This window comes from Blastomyces gilchristii (assembly GCF_000003855.2).
Source record: "Blastomyces gilchristii SLH14081 genomic scaffold supercont1.13, whole genome shotgun sequence".
Lineage (NCBI taxonomy): Eukaryota > Fungi > Ascomycota > Eurotiomycetes > Onygenales > Ajellomycetaceae > Blastomyces > Blastomyces gilchristii.
Genome location: NW_003101670.1, coordinates 1,595,391 through 1,614,100, shown reverse-complemented (window position 1 = coordinate 1,614,100; position 18,710 = coordinate 1,595,391). Strand labels below are relative to the sequence as shown.

Sequence of the window (18,710 nt, the reverse complement as noted above, 5' to 3'; positions counted from 1 at the left end):
GATGCGTTCTGGGTTCAGAAGCGAGGGATCAGGTATCTATTGGATGGGTTGAGGTTGTTCTCGGGATTGGATTTCCTCGGGTCGGTTAGCTGGATCAGTCAGCGGAATGGGCGGTATGTGATTGGTCGGCAGCTGGGCTTCGGAGCCAAGATAATCCGGGATTGGAGGCGACAAAAGAGGCTTAGCGCTGGGAGGCTACAAGTAAGATATGATCAAGGGCAGAACTAAGCTGAGCCGAGTTACTTACATACGTATTACCAAGTCAACGGGGAGTTGGAGAGAGAGAGGTTGTTTTGTGGATTGATATGGGTGGGAAGAGGCGGAAATGACAGAATTTAAGTGGGTTTCTCATCCCTATTGCCCGAAAGAAATTCCGAATTTGCTAGTAACTATGGCTTTGTCTACCCTCTCATGAGTCATGAGCAGCTCTACTCCATAAACAACGCCCATTATTTGGACAATGCTTGTACAGTACTATACATTTGGTTGATATGCAACGAATGAGAATCATTATTAATTAAGCCAACTAGTTATGATGCTTTAAGTTAAGATCTTCAAAATGGATTTTCATCCTGCATGCAGCCAACCACGCCGGTCATTTTTCGCCAGCTGGGAGCAATAAAATAACATTACTCTGAAACAATGCCTCCGATTGACAATCATCTACTTAAATCTTGGCTTCCGAAAAGGTCTAATGATCACTATCAAAAAGAGCAGGTTAGATATTGACAATCCATGAAATCCAGGTATTGCTAGAAATGGGAACACGAGCGCTGAACACAAAAGAGAATAAGGATCTCAACAAACCTTCTGGAACTTCAAGACGGCCTTTCCAAAGTTCTCCCCACGGAAGATGCCCGCCAGGCCCGCCGCTGCGTTATCAATGCCCACCGTCTCGGCAATGACGGGCTTGAACGAGCCCTCCTTAATCCACCGCGAGACTGTCTCCATATGCTCCTTCGCCCACTTATCACCCATCCCTTTATCTCCAACAATAAACCCACGCATAGTAATCCTCTTCGAAACAACCATAAAGATATTCTTAACCCCGTACCTGTCCTGTGGCTTCAGGTTGTACTGCGAAATCATGCCACAGGCAACAATACGGCCGAAATCCTTCATCGCATCGATCGCTGCCTCGAGATGCTCCCCGCCCACGTTCTCGTAGTAAATATCGATCCCCTCCGGCGCAAGTCGCGCCAGAGCATCGCACGGCTTCTCCTTCTTGTAGTTGAAGCCACCGTCAAAGCCCAGTTCCTTCAGGATATAATCCAACTTGGCATCTGAGCCAACGCTGCCAATCACCTTCAGACCCAGGTGCTTCGCCAACTGGCCCACGACCTGTCCCACCGCACCCGACGCGGCGGAGATGAAGATCGTCTCGCCCTTGACCGGCTTGCCGATTTCCATGAGAGATGAGTACGCCGTCAGTCCGGGCATCCCGAGCGGGCCTAGGAAGACGCGGATATCCTCGAGGCCTAGGGGGTTGTCGAGCGGCTGTACGGTTGCCAGGGCCGCGGGGGGCAGGGCGACGTATTCCTGTACGGGCAGGAAACCGACGACGAGGTCGCCTGGCTTGTACTTGCTGTCGTTGGACGCGAGAACCTTAGCGATGGAGCGGCTGTATATAGGCTTTCCTAAGTCGAAGGCTGGAGAGTATGATTTGGTGCCAGGATCACGCATACGGCCACGCATGTAAGGGTCGAAACTGGTGTAGAGAGATTGAACGGTGATGCCATTTTCTGGGGCGGGGGCGGAGGGGTCGGTTGTGACCGTTTGGATGGTTAGGTGCTCGCCCGGCACAGGGTATTCGGTTGGGACTTTGGAGAAGCAGAGGGCTTTGTTTTGGGGAGCCATGTTGTATGCTTTTGTTTGTGTTTGGTGGGGAATTATGAATGTGAGAGCGTTGTGTTCCTAAGTACTAGAGGAGCTATCTGTGGTAGATGGAAAGCGATTTTTAGGTGGGATGAAGAGGGGTATTTATGTGAAGAGTCTGAACTCAATTGATGGGAGATTTGGTTCCTTTTATACTTGGAATTTTGCAAAATATGTTTTCCACACGTACATGGGTGGGTAAGTCCTCAGAAAAGACCAATATTTTAACTGTACCAACAACAGAGATAAAAGGTTCGTTGTCTCTCTTTTTTACCTTCTCAGCTTAGGTTTATCTTGGAAAATGGCAACATGAGAACATAAATTATTTGACTTACAAATCAACAATATATATCTCTATGCCATGCTCTCCAAATGGCCACCCGTGGATTGCCAAAGAACTCGATGACATCAGGATGTGTTGCTGCTCAACCCACATATCCCGCTTCTGCAGCAGTGTTGCCTCGGCCTATCTCCCAGAAGTTTGAGTTGTGGCGGTGGGTTTGCCGTGCCCACTCGCACGAAACCACTCATACGCAAAAAATATCCTCGTAACCCCTTGTCGTCGTGCTGATGAAGGTTGTGTATATATTATTATCTTACAGCGCGTTGCGGCTCAGTTTAATAATCAATGGCTGGGTTAAGTTGATCTTGTAGTACTGGAAGGATAACTTGCAGCAGAATAGCGGAGTCCGAAAGTTAAATGCAAATATTTTAACTCCGGGCCGAATGTTTTTTTTTCCTGATTGGGAAATTCAGTAGCAACTTATAGCAACTTATCGTAGGCTCGTAGGTAGTCGGCTAGATAATTTGTCCGCCATAGTCATTTTTGATTTTAATACAGAAGTAGCCTACGCTACGCACGAAGTCAGTGACGACGGTAAATCCGGCCCTAAATGTGTTACTTAAAATATCAGTTGTGACCGGCGTCCGTTGCTCATTAGGACCAAATATGGGAGGGGCTACGGGAAATGGAGGCCTTGATGCTGTTAAATTCACGGTGTTTCTTACACAGATTGATGTATCCTACGCCAGTAAGCATTTTCGGCCGGAAAATAATTGAACATGTGTGAGATTGAACAAAGGAAACAGGTCTTTTGAGTATATCAGTGGATAGGTATGTCCATACTGTACAATGAAAACACGACAACATCTCTCTCATCCATCTTTCCCCACCCTTCCACCCCTTAAGTCTATCTAAAAATCATCAAACACACAGCAGCAACAGGCAGAAAAGTAAAGGAATATCAATAATAAACAGCATCCAGAATGACAACGGGATTAGTGTGTGGGTAGTGTTTGAGCGCTGGAATTGCGGAGAGCAGCTGTTCTTCGGGCCTTCCTTCTCTCATTTGTTCTTCTTTTGCTTATTTTTACAACTATGAAACGTTCCGGCTCATGTCTGCTCTGATACGTTGATAATCGAGCATACCCTCAATGCTACCAACAGCACTGATGGCAATGTCTTTATCCCACAGTTTCCGCTGGGCAAAGCTCATGACATCCTTCTCGGTGATTCCGGAGATGGCACGCTCAACGTCCTCCGGGCTAAGGCGGCGGCCGCTGGTGACGATCTGGCGGCCGATATCTTCGGCGATGGCAGTGGTGCCGTCGAGAGAAAGGAGGATGGATGCCCTCAATTGGGCTTTGGCGCGCTCGACTTCAGCTTCAGTCACGCTGAATGACAAGCGAGACCATTCGCGGAGGGCGAAGTGGACGAGATCATCGAGTTGGGTGAGGTTCTCAGAGACGAGGTAGATACCCCACAGGCTAGAGTGGGAGGAATATTAGTGGCATGGTAAACGCAATGATAAACAGAGAGCAGAATTGGCTGAAACTTACCCAGTATCACTGTAGCTGGTGGAGAAGCTCATGAAGCTGTTGGCCAGGTTATGATGGCCGACAAAGTGGCTGAGCTTGCTGCCAAGGTACGGGGAGTTACCCATGGCACGGTCCCAGTTACCAACGATAGCCTGAGTGATAAGAGCGGTGAAGTAATCGTCGTCCTTCCAGCTAACTCCCTCAACAGCCAGGGCAATGTTGGCAGTAGGGATAGTGTCATCACGGAGGCGAACTTCGGAACCGATGAAGTCGGGGGTGCGCTTCTGCTCAGCGGCGATGGCAGAAGCAGCAGAGCTAGGGGGTTGGCTAGGGAGGGAGCCAAACTGTTGCTCAGCCAGCTTTACGAGTTGGTCGTGGGGAATGCCACCAGCACCGACAAGGACCATGCGGTCAGCCGTGTAGTTGGTTTTGATATAATCCACCAAGTTCTCCCGCTTGATGGTTTGGATGTTTTCCTTGGGGCCGAGGATAGTTCGTCCCAGTGGCTGGTTCTGGAAAGCGGTCGCATGCAGATGGTCAAATACAACCTCTTCAAGTTGTTTATCAACCTCCTCTTGCTCCCGAAGGATGACATCCCGTTCCCTCTCAATTGCAGCAGGCTCTAGTTTTGAGTTTTGGAGGATATCAGAGAGGATATCGACGGTCTTGGGAACGTCGGCGTTGAAGGATTTAGCGTAGTATACAGTGTTTTCTCGCTGTAAGTGAAACAATAGAGCCATCAATTTATGTTGCTTCGTTTATTGAAGTGTTTGATGATTAAATGACGCCACGTACCGAGGTGTAGGCATTGAGATGTGCACCCATGTTTTCAATTTCAAGTTCCAATTGATGTTGCGATCGCTTGTTGGTGCCCTATAAACCGATCAGCGACAAGTTCACAGGAGAGAAGGTGATCGTTAAACCCGGCGGCATGACCGACCTTGAAGGCAAGATGCTCGAGGAAATGTGCGGTTCCATTGGTCGCATCGGTTTCTGCCCTGCTTCCCGCATCAATCCACACGCCAACGGTCGACGTCTGGGCCCATGGCGAGTACTCAGTGGCAATCTACACAGGTTAGCATCGATTTATCTCCATTGAGTCAATTCCAATGCCTCACCGTTAAGCCATTTGAGAGGGTTGTCGATTGGGTTGTGGCGGGAAGAGTGACAGGAGTTGCGAAGCCTCTTTTTACGGGTTGAACGGCTTTCAGGGCTGCGCGGCTACGCAGAGCCTGGTTAAAGTGCAAAGCCAGTCGCCGGGATGCCATGGTAGAGGAAGTAGAAGGAGAATAGAGAGCGGTGCGGGACTAGGGAGCGTGGACAATGTATAGGATATTCAGCCTAGAGAGTTGAACGAAGTTGATGTTCGGAAAGTCAAATTATGCAGAGCTTCCGAAGTCACATGACCGCTTGATGACCCGTGATCTGGCTCGCTTCTCATTCGCTCGTTGTCGTCCCGTCCCGACATTCCCTATCCTCTCCTCAGTCTTTGTTTGTTAAAGATACGGAAGTCTATTAGGCGGCCTACTAGCAGCGGTGATCGAATTTTATTAATGGTGACAATTAGGGGTTGGCTGCTTAAATAGGCAAATCTAAAAACCCAGCAGCTGACACAATCGCCGCTGTACGGGCATGCCAAATGTCCTGTGGCAAATGATGGATCCCTTTGGCATAATATTTTTGATTGATTAGCTGGGAGTTGCCGAAACCTCATTTGGATTCTTCCCTTAAAGGCGTATGCTAGCGTTACAGTGGTCAAAGTAGCTGAGTCTTTGTTTGCGGAGCTACGCATGTTCCGCCTGTCCTCTTCCACCTGGAAGAACGAAGTCGAAACACCATTGTTGTTTAACAGCTGATTGAAACCGATATGAAGCTATGTCATTGCTACCGCCTGGCCCTGTGTTCAAGATTGAAGAGGAGGATTCCAAGCTCACGCCGATAATATCTGCATTCTGGTCCATTTGGCAACAACGCAATTGGTATTCCCATTCCGTCTGGTGAATAATATTTCCCCCAAGCCGGCCTTTGGAATATCTCATCTTGTCGTTGGGGTTTCCTTCATTAGAGACGACGGTGTGGAGCCGTTTCTTACCTTTCCTGGCTTTACCCATATGAAAGAACAAATGCAAAATGTTTACTCTGCAACTGCCGAAGCTTATATGGGGAAATCGACGGTAAGATGCTCAAATGACCGAGAATATATAGCTGATTATCACTTACCCAACAACAAAACTCCCATTCGTGTCTTCCTACTCAATGATCTTCGAAATGAACGCCAGCAAAAAGAGCTTTGCGTTTTGGAGCCGATCCCCGAAGCGGTGGGCAAAAGCTACCGCCCTCTACTCAACGATAAAGGCAGAGCGTTGGGGAATGGTAAACTTCTTTTGAAAGCCAAGACATAAGGAAGAGTTGACGACCACTTCATGCTATACAAGGCGGCAGCGGAGGGTCGCAGCGAACTTGCCCGAATACTACTGGATAATGGCCGTATCGACCTCAGGGACCCGTCTCACCTTGGCATCAAATCCTTGAACATCGCGCTTTGGCAATATCAGGAGGAGACAGCCATCATGATCGCGGATAAGTACCGAAAAGAAGGCCTCAAGATTGAGAAGGGTTTGAAAGCTCTTCTAATGGCCGCAAGATTTGGGTTACCCGACTTAGTCGAGTCGCTCATGAAGGCTGGTACTTTTCATTCGTAGAACCAGCAAGTTCAAGGCTCTGTCTGGCATGGGACCCTGTGCAACTCGGCCAACGATCTCATCATTTTGGTCCCAAGCCAAGGGCTGGATGGTTCTCCGAGCAGAATCAAGAGGATCCAAATGGTAATTAGTCGGCCACCTGCCACTGGTGTAGTGTCTGTGGGACATTGAGAGCGCGAGCGCCATGCACGATGGAAAAATTTTCATTTTGAACCGGGTAGTTGGCGAGTTCTGATAGACGTTTTCGGTGGTGCAAACTTGTATATCTTATGTCCTTGTTACCGCGATGCATCTGACAACTGCCCGCAACGAATATGCTTCGTTGCCATAGGGGCCCGTTTTCCATTAATGTCGTCCGCTGAGGACCCTGAATTAAAACAAATAATACTGAGAGAAGTACGGGCTTTATTGCGAGTGGTTCTGGTTTACCATTTCTTTACATCTACTCATTATTCTTGTCTGTGAACGTATGGACCGTGGACCGTACTAATTAATTATTATTTGAGATACATATGTACTGTTTCTTATTTTTGCTTTAGCTTCGAACTCACCTACTCCGTCCTATCTAAGTAATACAACTGGAAAATAGAACGATCTACGCCTTTTAGTTAGAAACCACTCCTATAGTATTTAGGGATCCAACTCCCGCTCACACTCCATATCCCCTAACAAACACCTCTGTTTTTAGTCCTTTTCTACGATTCTCACACAGTGACCGACTTGGGCGGCATACGTGCTTCATCATCCACCATATACTACACCCTTTGCTGACCTGTAGACTGTAAAGCACCACTTTTGAAGTATTAGGTTCATTTTATAGCAGCTGTATTCGAGCATTAGTGTTGTAGAAGCTAACTTATCTTCCTAACTCTGTATTCCAGTCCCTCCTGAGAACCCTTCTGGAGAAAGAAACATATTAAAATATCTCTGTACTGATATCTTTACCATACTCCCTCATATACCTCCGCACACTAGCCAACAACGACATATCCTCATGAAAGCCCAACGATTTCGCCCACGCAATATCAAAATTCACCGACCACCCCTGCACAATCCGATCAACATCTTCATCATACCTCTCCTCCACCAGCGCCCTCTTCTCCCTGCCACCAACCTCCTCCAAAACATCCAACATCTCCTGAACAGACACCTTAATCCCGGGCAAATTCACCGACCGCGAATCCCCAAACGCCTCCTTCGGCACATCCTTCGCATGTATTAGATTCCTCACAGCCGTATACGGCGAGCAGATCCACAGCTCCGTCTCCTTCTTGACAGGTAACATGCTCTTTGTCCCATTCAGCGGCTCGCGCAAAATGCCACTGGCAAAGCTACTGGCCGCCTGCGTCGGCACCCTCGCCCGCACCGTCACAGTCGGCAGCCTAACCACCCGCCCATCTAAGTACCCACGCCGCGAGTAATCGTTCAGCATCAGCTCAATGACCATCTTCTCCATCCCATACGACGACGTAGGCATCTGGGGCATGTTCCGCTCTGTAATGACAAACCCGGGCGCTGTGGGTCCATACACGGCAAGCGAAGAGGTATATACGACCTTGACGCCGGGCATGGTCCTGCGCAGCCTATCGAGGATATAGTGCGTTGCAAACAGGTTTACGCTCATGCCTAGGTCGAAGTTGGCTTCGGAGCCGCTAGACATGATGCCGTGGAGGATGTAGACGACATCGTAGCGCCGGGGTGGGGAGGAGGAAGGGTCTATGAGGGAGTCTACGGCTGCGTGGGAAGTTAGGTCTGCTTGGATGGAGGTTACGCGGGAGGCGTGTTTGCTAGCGCTAGCGGGGATGGGAGGGGCGGAGGTGACGTCTGTGATGGTTAGGGTTGTGTCTGGGGGTGTGGTGTTGAGGAGGGCCGCTGTTAGTTCTTGGCCGACGAAGCCACCGGCGCCGGTTATCAGGATTGCAGTGGGCATTGTGGCTCTGTTGGGCTTAGATTGTATGTTGTAAGTTAATAGTACAGTACTTAAACTACCTTGCTCAGAATCTTGGAATGAGGGGATCGGATTCGCTGTTCGCGGGTAAGAATACTGACAAAAGTGCGCGAGAGTGGGTGCGGTTGGATATACGCAGGGCCAGTCAGATTAGAATAAATCATAGACAGCTGAGATTGACTCTTGTGTTTACTTCCAATCCATCAGTAGCATTTCCCGGTATCTGGTGGATGGTGCTTGCTTGATCATTTATCCTAAAAAGTATTCGGATGATCCCCCGTATGTGCGGAACCCAATCCCACTGGGTCCGTAGCTGGTTCGGACTTACGCCCGAACGCCAATAACTGCTGTTCGTTCCCTCTTTAAAAATTGGGCCGGGAGCACGCCGGTTGGAAGGCCATAGCTGTCGGTTTGCACGAAAGGGGTCAGGCTAAGGTTTATTATTGCATATTGCTTTTCGACTGGTTCTACATGTACGTTGTATTTGTCAGGGGCTTCCTTCGAGGGATCGCGAGCAGTGTCATCCGGGCAGAGTTATGCTTAATAAATGTCAATTGAACGGCTTTTCCAACATAGTGGTATAGTGTACAGTGCAATATGACATTTCCAATTGGCCATATGAAGACACCAAGGAGGAGTCCAACCAAGCCATGAAAGAAATAAACCTCTTTTGATTTACTCGAGAAATATCGAGAAATATGAACAAAGTAAAGGACTGCAGGAAAACGGACAGGAAAATTGTGAAAACATCATACATGGATAGGATAAACTGCGGCCCACAAAAGCATTTATCTGGAAACGCACTCAAACGCCGGAGATTGCAAATCGCATAAAACGGGAAATCCAACAAGGGAGATAGAGCCAGGAAAGATTCAAAAAGAAATGCATCAAAACAGCAGAAACCAACCCAATTCCAAAGCATTAATCAGGTTTGCCGGTAGATACCAGCAACTATACAATGGTCACGTTCGAAGGGTTCTGTAGCCAAGTTGTTAGCATTCGAAGGCATGCAAATGAGAGGTACAAGGGTAAGACGTGAGAGAAATACTGACCTAGTGTGAGTTGTTCCTTGGGTTTTATCTTCTCCTCTCTCATCTTCTGGACTTCCTTGGCGAACACGACCTCAGGCTTCGCTGTGCTATCGATACAATTTGCCTTGATACTGACAATAACGCCACCACCCGCCTTAAGGAAGAGATGGGCATTAAGACCCACAATTCTGGCTTGGTCAGGCTGGGCAACGTCTGCAAAGATTACATCAACCATTCCGACCAACATTCTGTAGCGAAGGGGGTGACGTGCGTCTTCGACAATGGGAATGACATTGGTACGGTGAGTAGCCATTCCAATTAGGTCACGGCCGGAACGATGGGAGAACTCGACAGCGTAGACGGTTCCAGTAGGGCCGACGAGGTCAGCGACATGGCTGACAGAGGTTCCGCTGGCAGATCCGAGATACAGCACTTTCGAGCCCGGGCGCATGTAGATGTTATCGAGACCACCAAGGATACCAGCGGCCAACTTGCTGCGGAAGGGATTCCATACACGGTACTCAACTTTGGTGGCAGCGGGAGTTTCACCATTGGCGGTAGGTTCAGTTGATTCGACGGAGATACGCTTCTCGCCATAGACGGATTCGCCTGGGGTGAGGTTCTTGGTGACGAGGAGATCTTCCTTTCCACCACGAGCGACGAAGACACCGGGGTGACGATGGGGTTCCTTTTTAGGGCGAGATATTGGTAAGCTTCATGCGTGCATAAAAAAGCACGAAAATATGGTATCCCATCGGAACGGGTAACTGTTTCAAAGGCAGAAACCAGTAATTTCATCATGAGAAACCTACAATGATAACTTTGGCACCGCCCTTGGCGCCGGGGCCGCCGCCTCGTCCACCTCCACGACCTCCACGGCCACGAGGGGCTCCTCTACCACCGCCTCTACCTCCGCGACCACCGCCACGACCACCACGGTCCGAGAATCCTAAACCGCCTAGCAATGGGAGGGAACAACGACGTCAGTCAAGGGCTTCTTCGCATCCCGCATATGTTTTGCGTTTCAATTTCTGCTTCACAGCTTCATGACGGCGCAAAGTGCGTGGTCGCATTAAAGCAAACCAGCACATGTCCACTCCAACAGGAACAGACAGAGAATGTTCTCAAAGAGCGGAATTGTTATTGGATACACACCTCTCCCACCACCACGTCCACCACGTCCACCCCGATCACCTCCACGGCCCCGGGGGGCTCCACCCCGTCCACGCGGAGCTCCAAACGCCATATTTTCTTTATATTCTGTGAAATCGTTGGAGCGGAAAAAGAAGGCAGGTTGGCGAAAATCGCGAATGGGCAGCAAACGAGCCTTCAGTGGAAATTGAAAATTATTCACTCGTCTGGTGAGTTAAAATCCACGCAAAATTTTCGACGGGGACGGAATGAAAAAGGAAAAAAGAACGGATTTCCTGGCCTACCCTCGCAAGACGTGATCGTTCAGCACGCGATCAAAATTTCGGTCTCGGTTAGGTACCCGCAGCCGGGCAAAGAGGGTATATGAATGTGAGGGTAGAGTTGTTCGCGGAGTTAAATGGACTGGATTAGGCGAAGATGAAGTTTTTCCCAGCCAAAAGTCAGTTCCTGCTCTTTTGGGCAAAAAGTTTGGGAGCTTGCAACATGGTACTAACCTTAATATAGACTAGCTTATATTCATACCCTTGTGTGGTATAAGATCACGTGATATAAGGGCAATATCACGTGAATTACTTGGCCCTAATTGAGCTGTTGGTCACCATTTAACTGAGTATGGATGTACAAAGCTCAATTCAGCGAACATTAGCCTCTCTAAGGTATCTGCGATCATAAATTTACGCACTAGCTATCTCGATATGTGATTGTCATAATTTGTTAAACCATTAACTATTTTGATAACGTTCAAAACCTGAGCACCCCCGAAGCCCACTACCCTAAGAGTGACTCAGCAACCCCTACTACATACACGACCCGATTGCACGTATGGTAAGGACATATATAACATTCAACGAGAAACACCCCCGTGCATTCTTCGCTGAAATCATCTGTAGGCTTATGGCTGGACAATATTTACTGCTCACGAAATATTAGCTCTTTAGACCAAGCTTATCTGATATTAGATTATTTATCCTCTTCTTCCTTTAATATCCCGCTAAGAATAATCCCAATTGAAACTATAATTTCATGGTCGTTATGGAGGCCAAAGGGAATTTAAATTAAAACTGTAGATATCCCTCTGCTTCCGTACCTCCCATATATAATCAGAAGAAAACAACAGGCGGCCACCCCTTTTTTTATAGGGGGGAGGGGGAGAGGTAGTAGTGAGTAAATCAAACGGAAAAAACATGTCGATGACCCCGCGGCGAATAGCGAATTCTATATTCGGAAAAGCGACGAAATTCGACTCTAGCGGGCTCACAAATCAGGATTTCTTCAACGCGAGGCCCGATTGTATATTTCATGTATTCTACCAGGTTTTCTTTCGTTGCCGAAGGAAGACACATGCAATGAGCATGAATAACCTTGAGCGATCGTTTATGTTCTTCCACGAGCTGTATAAGGTCCCGTTCCGAGAATTCGACCGTCAAAGATATGGCATTGAGATTCGGCCAGCGCCGTTCACGGTATGGGAGGATGTCTGCCAGCTTCACATCCCCCCACTGTTCACGCGCTGCGAACCAGTAAAGCGACGTGTCTATCTTGACTGACTGGACGGAATCCGTATTGAGAAAGGCACTGGTGAGATTGTAGACATGTTGTTTCCCAATATTGTCGCCATCCCGGCATGAGTCGGCAGGCCCGAAATGTCGATCTATGCTGTAAAACCCCAAAGATAAATCTGTTGCCTTGCCTACAACGCGACTGACGCAGAGCAGCTGATCAGAGGACATCTCAAGGGTTTTGAAATTGACAGGTGTGGACACCTCCAGGCGACATTGTTTCGGAAAGATGTTTGCATGCTCAAGAACTGCGAAGATGGAAGGTAGCAGTCCTACTGGAGGTGGATGTCGCGTGAAATGACGAATTCTTTTGGCGCGGAGCTCGACACATGAAAAACATGATTGCCAGTGCGACGGCCGGGAACAGAACTTTATCAGTAACCTATCACACCACTCTTGGGGTAATGTGCGCTCGCATTCACCAGCACGGATGGTTACTGAGGGGTCCTTAGCTATGTCAGGGCTAAGGCCCAACGCGTTATCGTCCTTGTCCGTGATGACGATATGCTCCAAAGCTAAAAACCTTCTCAGTAGGGAAGATAGTCGGGCCATGTATGAACCATCATGCCGAGCGGTTTCCTGATCTTTGAAAAGAAGGCAATAATTGCTGTACCCTCTTTTGAGGAGACTTTGATAATGAGTGGGATTGTCCTGGTCATAGAAGCCAAAGCCCATGGCACGCCACTCCTTCGAGGCAAGAGAAAATTGGCTGTTGGTACACTGTCTAATCTCGCTGCAGAGTTGCCTGCGCAGTTGAAATTCTCGGTCAACCATGTATCTGGCGAATAAGGAAAAATCCCGCGCGAGGAGGGCATCATAATACGCCACGGAGAACTTGAGTCTGCGGACCGTCGTCGCAAAATGTTCATGTTTCAGGATTTCTTCTAGTTTGGTCAGCGTCCGCAGGGACAACGCTGAGATTACAACCTGTGTATGTCGATTGAGGGCTGCAGTTGTAATCTCAGCAATGCGTTTGGAGACGAGTCGGAAAGATTTCAGGTCTGACACCACATAGGAACCTGCGTGATCGAAGAAATACTCCGCGACAAGGATCAATATCTCAGCTGGAAGATGTTGGAGTCTCATTTTATATTCGGATGCATGCATCAGCACCCCATACATAGTAGGAAAGGATAAATTGGCGTGAAACCTATTGTCCAGTCACCTACGGCGGGTTATTTGTGTTTGGCTTCTGAATTCTTGAGGTGGCGCAGGCCAGTCCATTTTCTCGCGCTCGTATGATTAATTGTTCTTTATTGGCCCGACTGTCGAGATCGTGTCAACGAGTTTACAATTGGCTGAATGAACGCGGGTTGCTTGTGTCCTCCTTGGTTCAATAGCGCTGCTAAGATTTGGTGTTGAACCTTGGAATATCCCACTTGTCAACGAAAGCCTGGATGCATGGCTTTTCGAGTGCTCCGTAGAAAATTGTTGGTTCAAGACTCGAGGTAAGTTATTTAAGCCTGTGAAGATAAAGCTATTAAGCATGGAGGACAATTCCTACCTTATTGACAGATCTATTTATCGCCATGCGCCTGGCCAAGATTCCCCCGCTTATTATCAGAACTACCAACATACGCCAGCATTTCTTTTTCTTTTCTTTTTTTCTCTGCTTTCTTTTTCCTTGTCTTCTTCATGACAAGAATCCAAGTTTTGACTGGATTTTGTTAAGAAAGGGCAAGCAATGGTATCTTTGCTAGGCGCAGACAGAGTAACAAAACCCATTCATATATAACCCTGTACTGGGTTTCAGCCCCTGCATTGTATAAACCTTCGTGCGAGTATCCAGCTGCAGTCCTGGTGATAAGGGTCATGTCATACATGCAACTACTGGTGGATGAGAAGATTATTGTACTCTGCCCAAGAACAGTACTAGCTCCTTTGTTTCCAATGTCTCCAACATGGCAAGGTGTTTGACATCATCCACTGGGAGAGTTCTGCTCCCGTTCTTCATTTAGAGCGGTATAACGAAGATGGTACTTGCCGTACTGATGGGAGGCAACGACGTCTTTCTCGGGTTGAGGATCTATTTGTCAATGACTTGGGACTATTGAGGACTGTATACTGAGATGGATCCTCGGGCGGAAGACATGGAAAGGGAGGACGGAGGCGGATAAGCTTACGTTTGATGGAATGATCCCGTAAACGAGACTAGAGCTATCTAGCATGCGGATATGCTAAACAATATTCTCGTCAAACAGTTGTTTACCCTACTCCAACCAACCCCAGGGTGTGAAGAGAACGAAGGGCTGAAAGCAAAGTTTCTGGGTCGTCTAACGCGTAACTTCCTTCCTACCATATGCAGAGCCACTTCCAGTGAGCTCTTATTTCAAAAAAAAAAAAAAAAAAAAAAAAAAAAAAAGTAATGGATAACGTACCATTACCTTTACTTATACACGCATCAAATTGTTGCGATGCAGAAAAAACGGACCCATCCCGAACACCAGTTGGTCGGCCTCAACTGTGGAGATACGTATGACCAGATAGCACAAACTACCAAATGCACAAGAGGATGAAATAGGGAAACGCACATGAGTTAGGTACAGTAGTACATCAAGCAAGGAAATCAACCCTTAAGACCATCCTTACCCAAACAGGCTCTGGACAAAAAGGAAACACAAGCATGAATAGTCCAAATTTCAACCCTTAGAACCTGCCTCCGGGGGGAAAACCGCATCAAAATACTCATTCGCTCGCTGGCACGTACCCCTTGTACCCTTCCAGCCCTTAAACCCCATCCTCTGTATGTTACAGGCCGTCCAGACCACCTGCGCCCAGAACTGACGCTCCACCTTCACACCGCCAATGCTATCAACCGTCTCCTTTTCCTCAACCCATGCGCGCGTCGGCTTCCCATCCGGCCCACGGATGGGAGACTCTAGTCTATCGCGTTTCTTGCGAAGCATGAAAAGGTCAACGGGGTTGATTTTCGGTTGCGAAACGTGGATGAAAAACGGGTGCGGGGCTTCTCCAGCATTGGGATCCCTTGCGCGATCTATCCCGCCGCTGGTTAGCCTGCGGTCCTCCGTGGGACTGTACTGGACCATAGCGTAGCCGGTCATTTTGCCGTCAGGACCACGGCGACCGATGGAGCGGATGGGTTCTCTGACGGCGTAGAAGGGCTGGTTTAGGATTGAGGCTGCGGCTAGGAAGGATTCCTTGTCGCCTTCGCCTGGCCCACCCTGGGTGAGGAGACGGTGGTAATGGGTTGGGCCGTAGTAATTGTAGTAGCTTGCGAGCAGGAGGGTTTTTGCGTGGGTTTTCTTGGATATTAGGAGTTGTCGGCCGTTGGTGGACGCTCGTTCTGATAAGGATTCCTCTGGATGGGAGGTGATGTTGTAGAAATATGGAGATGCGCTGGATACCCAGAAGTCTGGCCATGTTACCAGTCCGATTTCTGTAAATGGTGTGGACTGGAAGAGCTCGATCGCGTCGTGCAAGGGGAAACAATCGGCGTCTAGCCAGAGAACTTGCTCAAAGGATGAAAACAATATTGCAAATGTCTTCAGCCAGTAACGTTCCAGGTTATAGTTGGTGTGTGCTCCGAGGATATCGGACATTACGATACAGTTGGCATTCAACGTTGGAAGTACATCTTCACAAATAGTGGCATCATAATCATCTTTCGAAGCAACAAAAACCTCCACGGGGAACCGGGTGCCGCTTTGGCGGAGCATGCGCAGCGATATCAGCAGGGTGGGCAGATACTTGCTAGTCGCAGCGGAAACGATCCCCCGAGTGCCTCTCTCATGAACCAAATGCAGCCCCAGGGTATCAGCCTTGATTATCCCAACGAACTTTTGGTGGACCTTCTGCATCTGTTCCACGTCTGCATCGGGCATGTATAGGAGGTCCGGGCGAACATAATCCGCAGTGGGATCGAAGATAACCTCGGCTACCCTCTTTAGCCGCTTCGGCGCATCGACTCCTGGTGTGTTTGACTCCAGAAGCTCGCGAAGTTTATTCCAGGATTGAACTTTACGTTTGAAGTTTGGGATCCCGCGAGGTGACAGAGCTGGTGACAATGGGATAGGGTGTGAATTTGGACCGAGCGTACGCTGGAATCCGGCGAACAAGAGACAAAGGGAGAGAGTGAGGATGGCCAATCGTCGGATTATTGGACCTCGAGGTAACATCCCAATCAAGCGGTTTGAGCCCATTTTATGTAGAATTGCCGTTGGAGGAGCGCTCACCCCCCAGGAACTGTCTCACGGGAAGGGCAGCACTACCAGCTAAACCGCCGGTATCAATGGCTGGATCCTGTTGCTTTCCAGTGCATTTCTGTCAAAAAGAAATCAAAACATGACAATTTGCAGGTTGATCGCGACGATGATCTTGACGGCGATGGGTGATTGGGTGAGGTGATGGCGGAGGATGTTTGAAGTCGGCGATGAGGTCGACATTTCACCCCTGCCAATTCTAGTGCTGACGATCATACTGATGACAGTTAACAATGGCCAAAATATAAGTAACTATGTGTGACCGTACCTAACACTTTCTCCTTCATGTTTTCACTGTCATGTTTTTTTATCTACGCTGATAGCCTTTTAAATATCAGATAGTTTAAAAAGCAGTAGTAGTTATGACTCCTCTCAAGCCGCTGTATCTCATAACGATCCATAAAGATATGGGAACCACTGGCCCTTGAAGAACTCGTATAATCCAGCAATGGCAAATGTTTTCAAGAACAGTATTTTTGTTTGTGCCGCTGATGGAAAAAGTCATGTTTTATTTTACTTTTATTTTTACTTTTATATTTTTATATTTTTATTTTTTCAGAGCCGAAAACTGCCCGTTAAAAGCTTGAACCCGCGCTAATTTTGCCAAGGAATAAGAAATCAATTCGCTCTTTGATTGATTCTCTTGATAGATTCTCTCGTGAGATAGCTCTATTAACCCACCATTTTCTAAGCATTTGGAGTATCAACGGCTGATCTTCTACCCGCCATTTTCATCCGATGATTTCATTCATATATTCATATTTTAGCCCTTAAAAATCTTGGAATTTAAGGTTTACTCGGTGTCGTGGTGTAGTTGGTTATCACGTGAGTCTTACACACTCAAGGTCTCCGGTTCGAGCCCGGGCGACATCAAGAACCACACACATCCCAGGTTTTGTTTTTTTTGTCTACTATGATTGCTGTCATTTTGTATTTTATTTTTATTTTTTATTTTTATTTTTATTTTTATTATTATTATTATTATTATTTTTCACTCCTAATTATGAGAAGGACCATGTTCACGATCTACTTTTTGAATAGATTGAATAGGGCGGTTTCCATTTTTCTGACGAGAGCTTCAATTTATTTTTAGAACCGCCCAATTTTACCCAGAGTCAATCCGGAAGCGTTCGCTTATCCCCCGGGCTTCACCTCCATGACTTGACTAACATTTAATAACCAATGAACTAGGACGCTTTCTTCTAGACTGACGCCCAAAGGGACAAACCCTGTTTGACACCTCTTGGCGCGGTGGACCCTGCAGCCTGACTAACCCGCCAGCAGGATTGGCGAGAAATGAGATTTTGAGCGTTGGCGCTTGCAGTTTCAGTTTCGATAGCGGAGAAATCATCCGCGCAAGCATCAATCATAAACAGCGGGAAAAAAAAAGCAACCATATGGGCAGATGGGCAACTTCTCCCTTCGCAGAATCCATCTACGACATATGTATGGCCTGTTGGCGAATCTTTTCAAATCATCATCAATGCCGAGTCCATCCTAAACCGATCCGTTGAAACATCACGCGCCGGCCAGTGAAAAAACATACAACGAAAATTTTCGCGCCCAGCTAGAGTCTCCTCTTCATTCACGTCATTTCGTCGCATGGGCGTTCTCATGCCAGGGTTTTCTGTGCGCTGGCTTCCGTGGCCTTCCTCGCTTCTTGTAGGATAAGAAGCTGGCCGCTCGGTAAATTTCGTAAAATCACCCATGGGGATCTGAACAGGGATGGGTGCCTGCGCAAACAAAATCTGACGTATTAAAATGCATTGCATGATTGACGGATCTCTGGAATTGCTGCAGAGTACGGATTATACACAGGGAGGCCAATAATTCAGTGGTTGCTATTTCCAACCATCTGTGCCTTGAGCTAAAATTTCTTCTGCATGAAATTCAACGATTATTCCCTGCTCAAAGTAAACCTCCCTTGCTATGAATTAACAAGGATAGTTTTACAAGTCCGGCGGCTAGAAGGAGATTACATGAACGGAAGAAGCTACAGAGTACAGGGTACAGACAATAGGCCCCAAGCAGCCTTTCAATATCACCGAGAATCATGAGTCGCTCAGGACGGAAAATTATTCAGTGTATACAGAAAACTTGACCTCACTAAGTGCGCCACTTGACCTCGTTACATAATCATGACCCCGACCTCGCACAATACAGTAATAATCAGTTGGTAATTGACTTTCAATCTTTCAATTCACTCATTTATTCAGCTCATCAATCAATCAAAGCATGTATAGCTGATTTATAATCAATTAAATAAACAGATAAATTCATATAGAATATAAAGAGATGTTTTACAGAATTTTAAAATATATCAAGATAAAAATAGTTAATAATTGATTTTAAATTGATTTTCAATTGATTCTGAATTGATTCTGAATTAATTATAGTAATAAAAA

At 47.4% G+C, this 18,710-nt stretch overlaps 9 protein-coding genes and 1 non-coding gene across 10 annotated transcripts; 3 read left to right on the top strand and 7 right to left on the bottom strand.

Moving 5' to 3' along the window:
- Positions 1-165: 165 nt before the first annotated feature.
- Positions 166-2,788, bottom strand: BDBG_06452 (oxidoreductase). Its single transcript, XM_031722611.1, has 3 exons — positions 2,211-2,788; positions 808-2,140; positions 166-701 (listed from the first exon to the last, which is right to left on the bottom strand). The coding sequence occupies exons 2-3, from the start codon at positions 1,855-1,857 to the stop codon at positions 699-701; spliced, it is 1,053 nt and encodes a 350-aa protein (XP_031579436.1). The 5' UTR covers positions 1,858-2,140; positions 2,211-2,788; the 3' UTR covers positions 166-698.
- A 4-nt stretch (positions 2,789-2,792) lies between these two features.
- On the bottom strand, positions 2,793-5,052 carry BDBG_06451 (mitochondrial-processing peptidase subunit beta). The gene is made up of 5 exons (XM_002623557.2): positions 4,812-5,052; positions 4,634-4,759; positions 4,489-4,566; positions 3,715-4,409; positions 2,793-3,642 (listed from the first exon to the last, which is right to left on the bottom strand). Exons 1-5 carry the CDS (start codon positions 4,959-4,961, stop codon positions 3,252-3,254), a joined length of 1,440 nt encoding a protein of 479 aa, XP_002623603.1. The 5' UTR covers positions 4,962-5,052; the 3' UTR covers positions 2,793-3,251.
- A 425-nt stretch (positions 5,053-5,477) lies between these two features.
- On the bottom strand, positions 5,478-5,804 carry BDBG_06450 (uncharacterized protein; the record flags this gene model as incomplete). The annotated part of the gene is made up of 1 exon (XM_002623556.1): positions 5,478-5,804. The coding sequence occupies one exon, from the start codon at positions 5,802-5,804 to the stop codon at positions 5,478-5,480; it is 327 nt and encodes a 108-aa protein (XP_002623602.1).
- BDBG_17395 (uncharacterized protein) lies at positions 5,805-6,095 on the top strand (the record flags this gene model as incomplete). Its single annotated transcript, XM_031725128.1, has 1 exon — positions 5,805-6,095. The coding sequence occupies one exon, from the start codon at positions 5,805-5,807 to the stop codon at positions 6,093-6,095; it is 291 nt and encodes a 96-aa protein (XP_031579435.1).
- A 20-nt stretch (positions 6,096-6,115) lies between these two features.
- On the top strand, positions 6,116-6,395 carry BDBG_17394 (uncharacterized protein; the record flags this gene model as incomplete). Its single annotated transcript, XM_031725127.1, has 1 exon — positions 6,116-6,395. A coding segment is annotated over one exon (280 nt), but the record flags the coding sequence as incomplete, so codon positions are not given.
- A 916-nt stretch (positions 6,396-7,311) lies between these two features.
- Positions 7,312-10,620, bottom strand: BDBG_17393 (uncharacterized protein; the record flags this gene model as incomplete). The annotated part of the gene is made up of 5 exons (XM_031725126.1): positions 7,312-8,420; positions 9,289-9,321; positions 9,396-10,062; positions 10,187-10,332; positions 10,530-10,620. 5 exons carry the CDS (start codon positions 10,618-10,620, stop codon positions 7,312-7,314), a joined length of 2,046 nt encoding a protein of 681 aa, XP_031579433.1.
- Positions 10,621-11,145: 525 nt separating this feature from the next.
- Positions 11,146-14,232, bottom strand: BDBG_06446 (uncharacterized protein). Its single transcript, XM_002623552.2, has 2 exons — positions 14,209-14,232; positions 11,146-14,093 (listed from the first exon to the last, which is right to left on the bottom strand). Exon 2 carries the CDS (start codon positions 13,205-13,207, stop codon positions 11,696-11,698), a length of 1,512 nt encoding a protein of 503 aa, XP_002623598.2. The 5' UTR covers positions 13,208-14,093; positions 14,209-14,232; the 3' UTR covers positions 11,146-11,695.
- Positions 14,233-14,440: 208 nt separating this feature from the next.
- BDBG_06445 (alpha-1,2-mannosyltransferase) lies at positions 14,441-16,805 on the bottom strand. The gene is made up of 2 exons (XM_002623551.2): positions 16,574-16,805; positions 14,441-16,522 (listed from the first exon to the last, which is right to left on the bottom strand). The coding sequence occupies exon 2, from the start codon at positions 16,243-16,245 to the stop codon at positions 14,725-14,727; it is 1,521 nt and encodes a 506-aa protein (XP_002623597.1). The 5' UTR covers positions 16,246-16,522; positions 16,574-16,805; the 3' UTR covers positions 14,441-14,724.
- Positions 16,806-17,104: 299 nt separating this feature from the next.
- Positions 17,105-17,178, top strand: BDBG_17392. Its single transcript has one exon. It is a non-coding gene; the product is annotated as a tRNA-Val (tRNA).
- A 329-nt stretch (positions 17,179-17,507) lies between these two features.
- On the bottom strand, positions 17,508-18,107 carry BDBG_06444 (uncharacterized protein; the record flags this gene model as incomplete). Its single annotated transcript, XM_031722610.1, has 2 exons — positions 17,852-18,107; positions 17,508-17,770 (listed from the first exon to the last, which is right to left on the bottom strand). The coding sequence occupies exons 1-2, from the start codon at positions 18,075-18,077 to the stop codon at positions 17,508-17,510; spliced, it is 489 nt and encodes a 162-aa protein (XP_031579432.1). The 5' UTR covers positions 18,078-18,107.
- Positions 18,108-18,710: the final 603 nt, after the last annotated feature.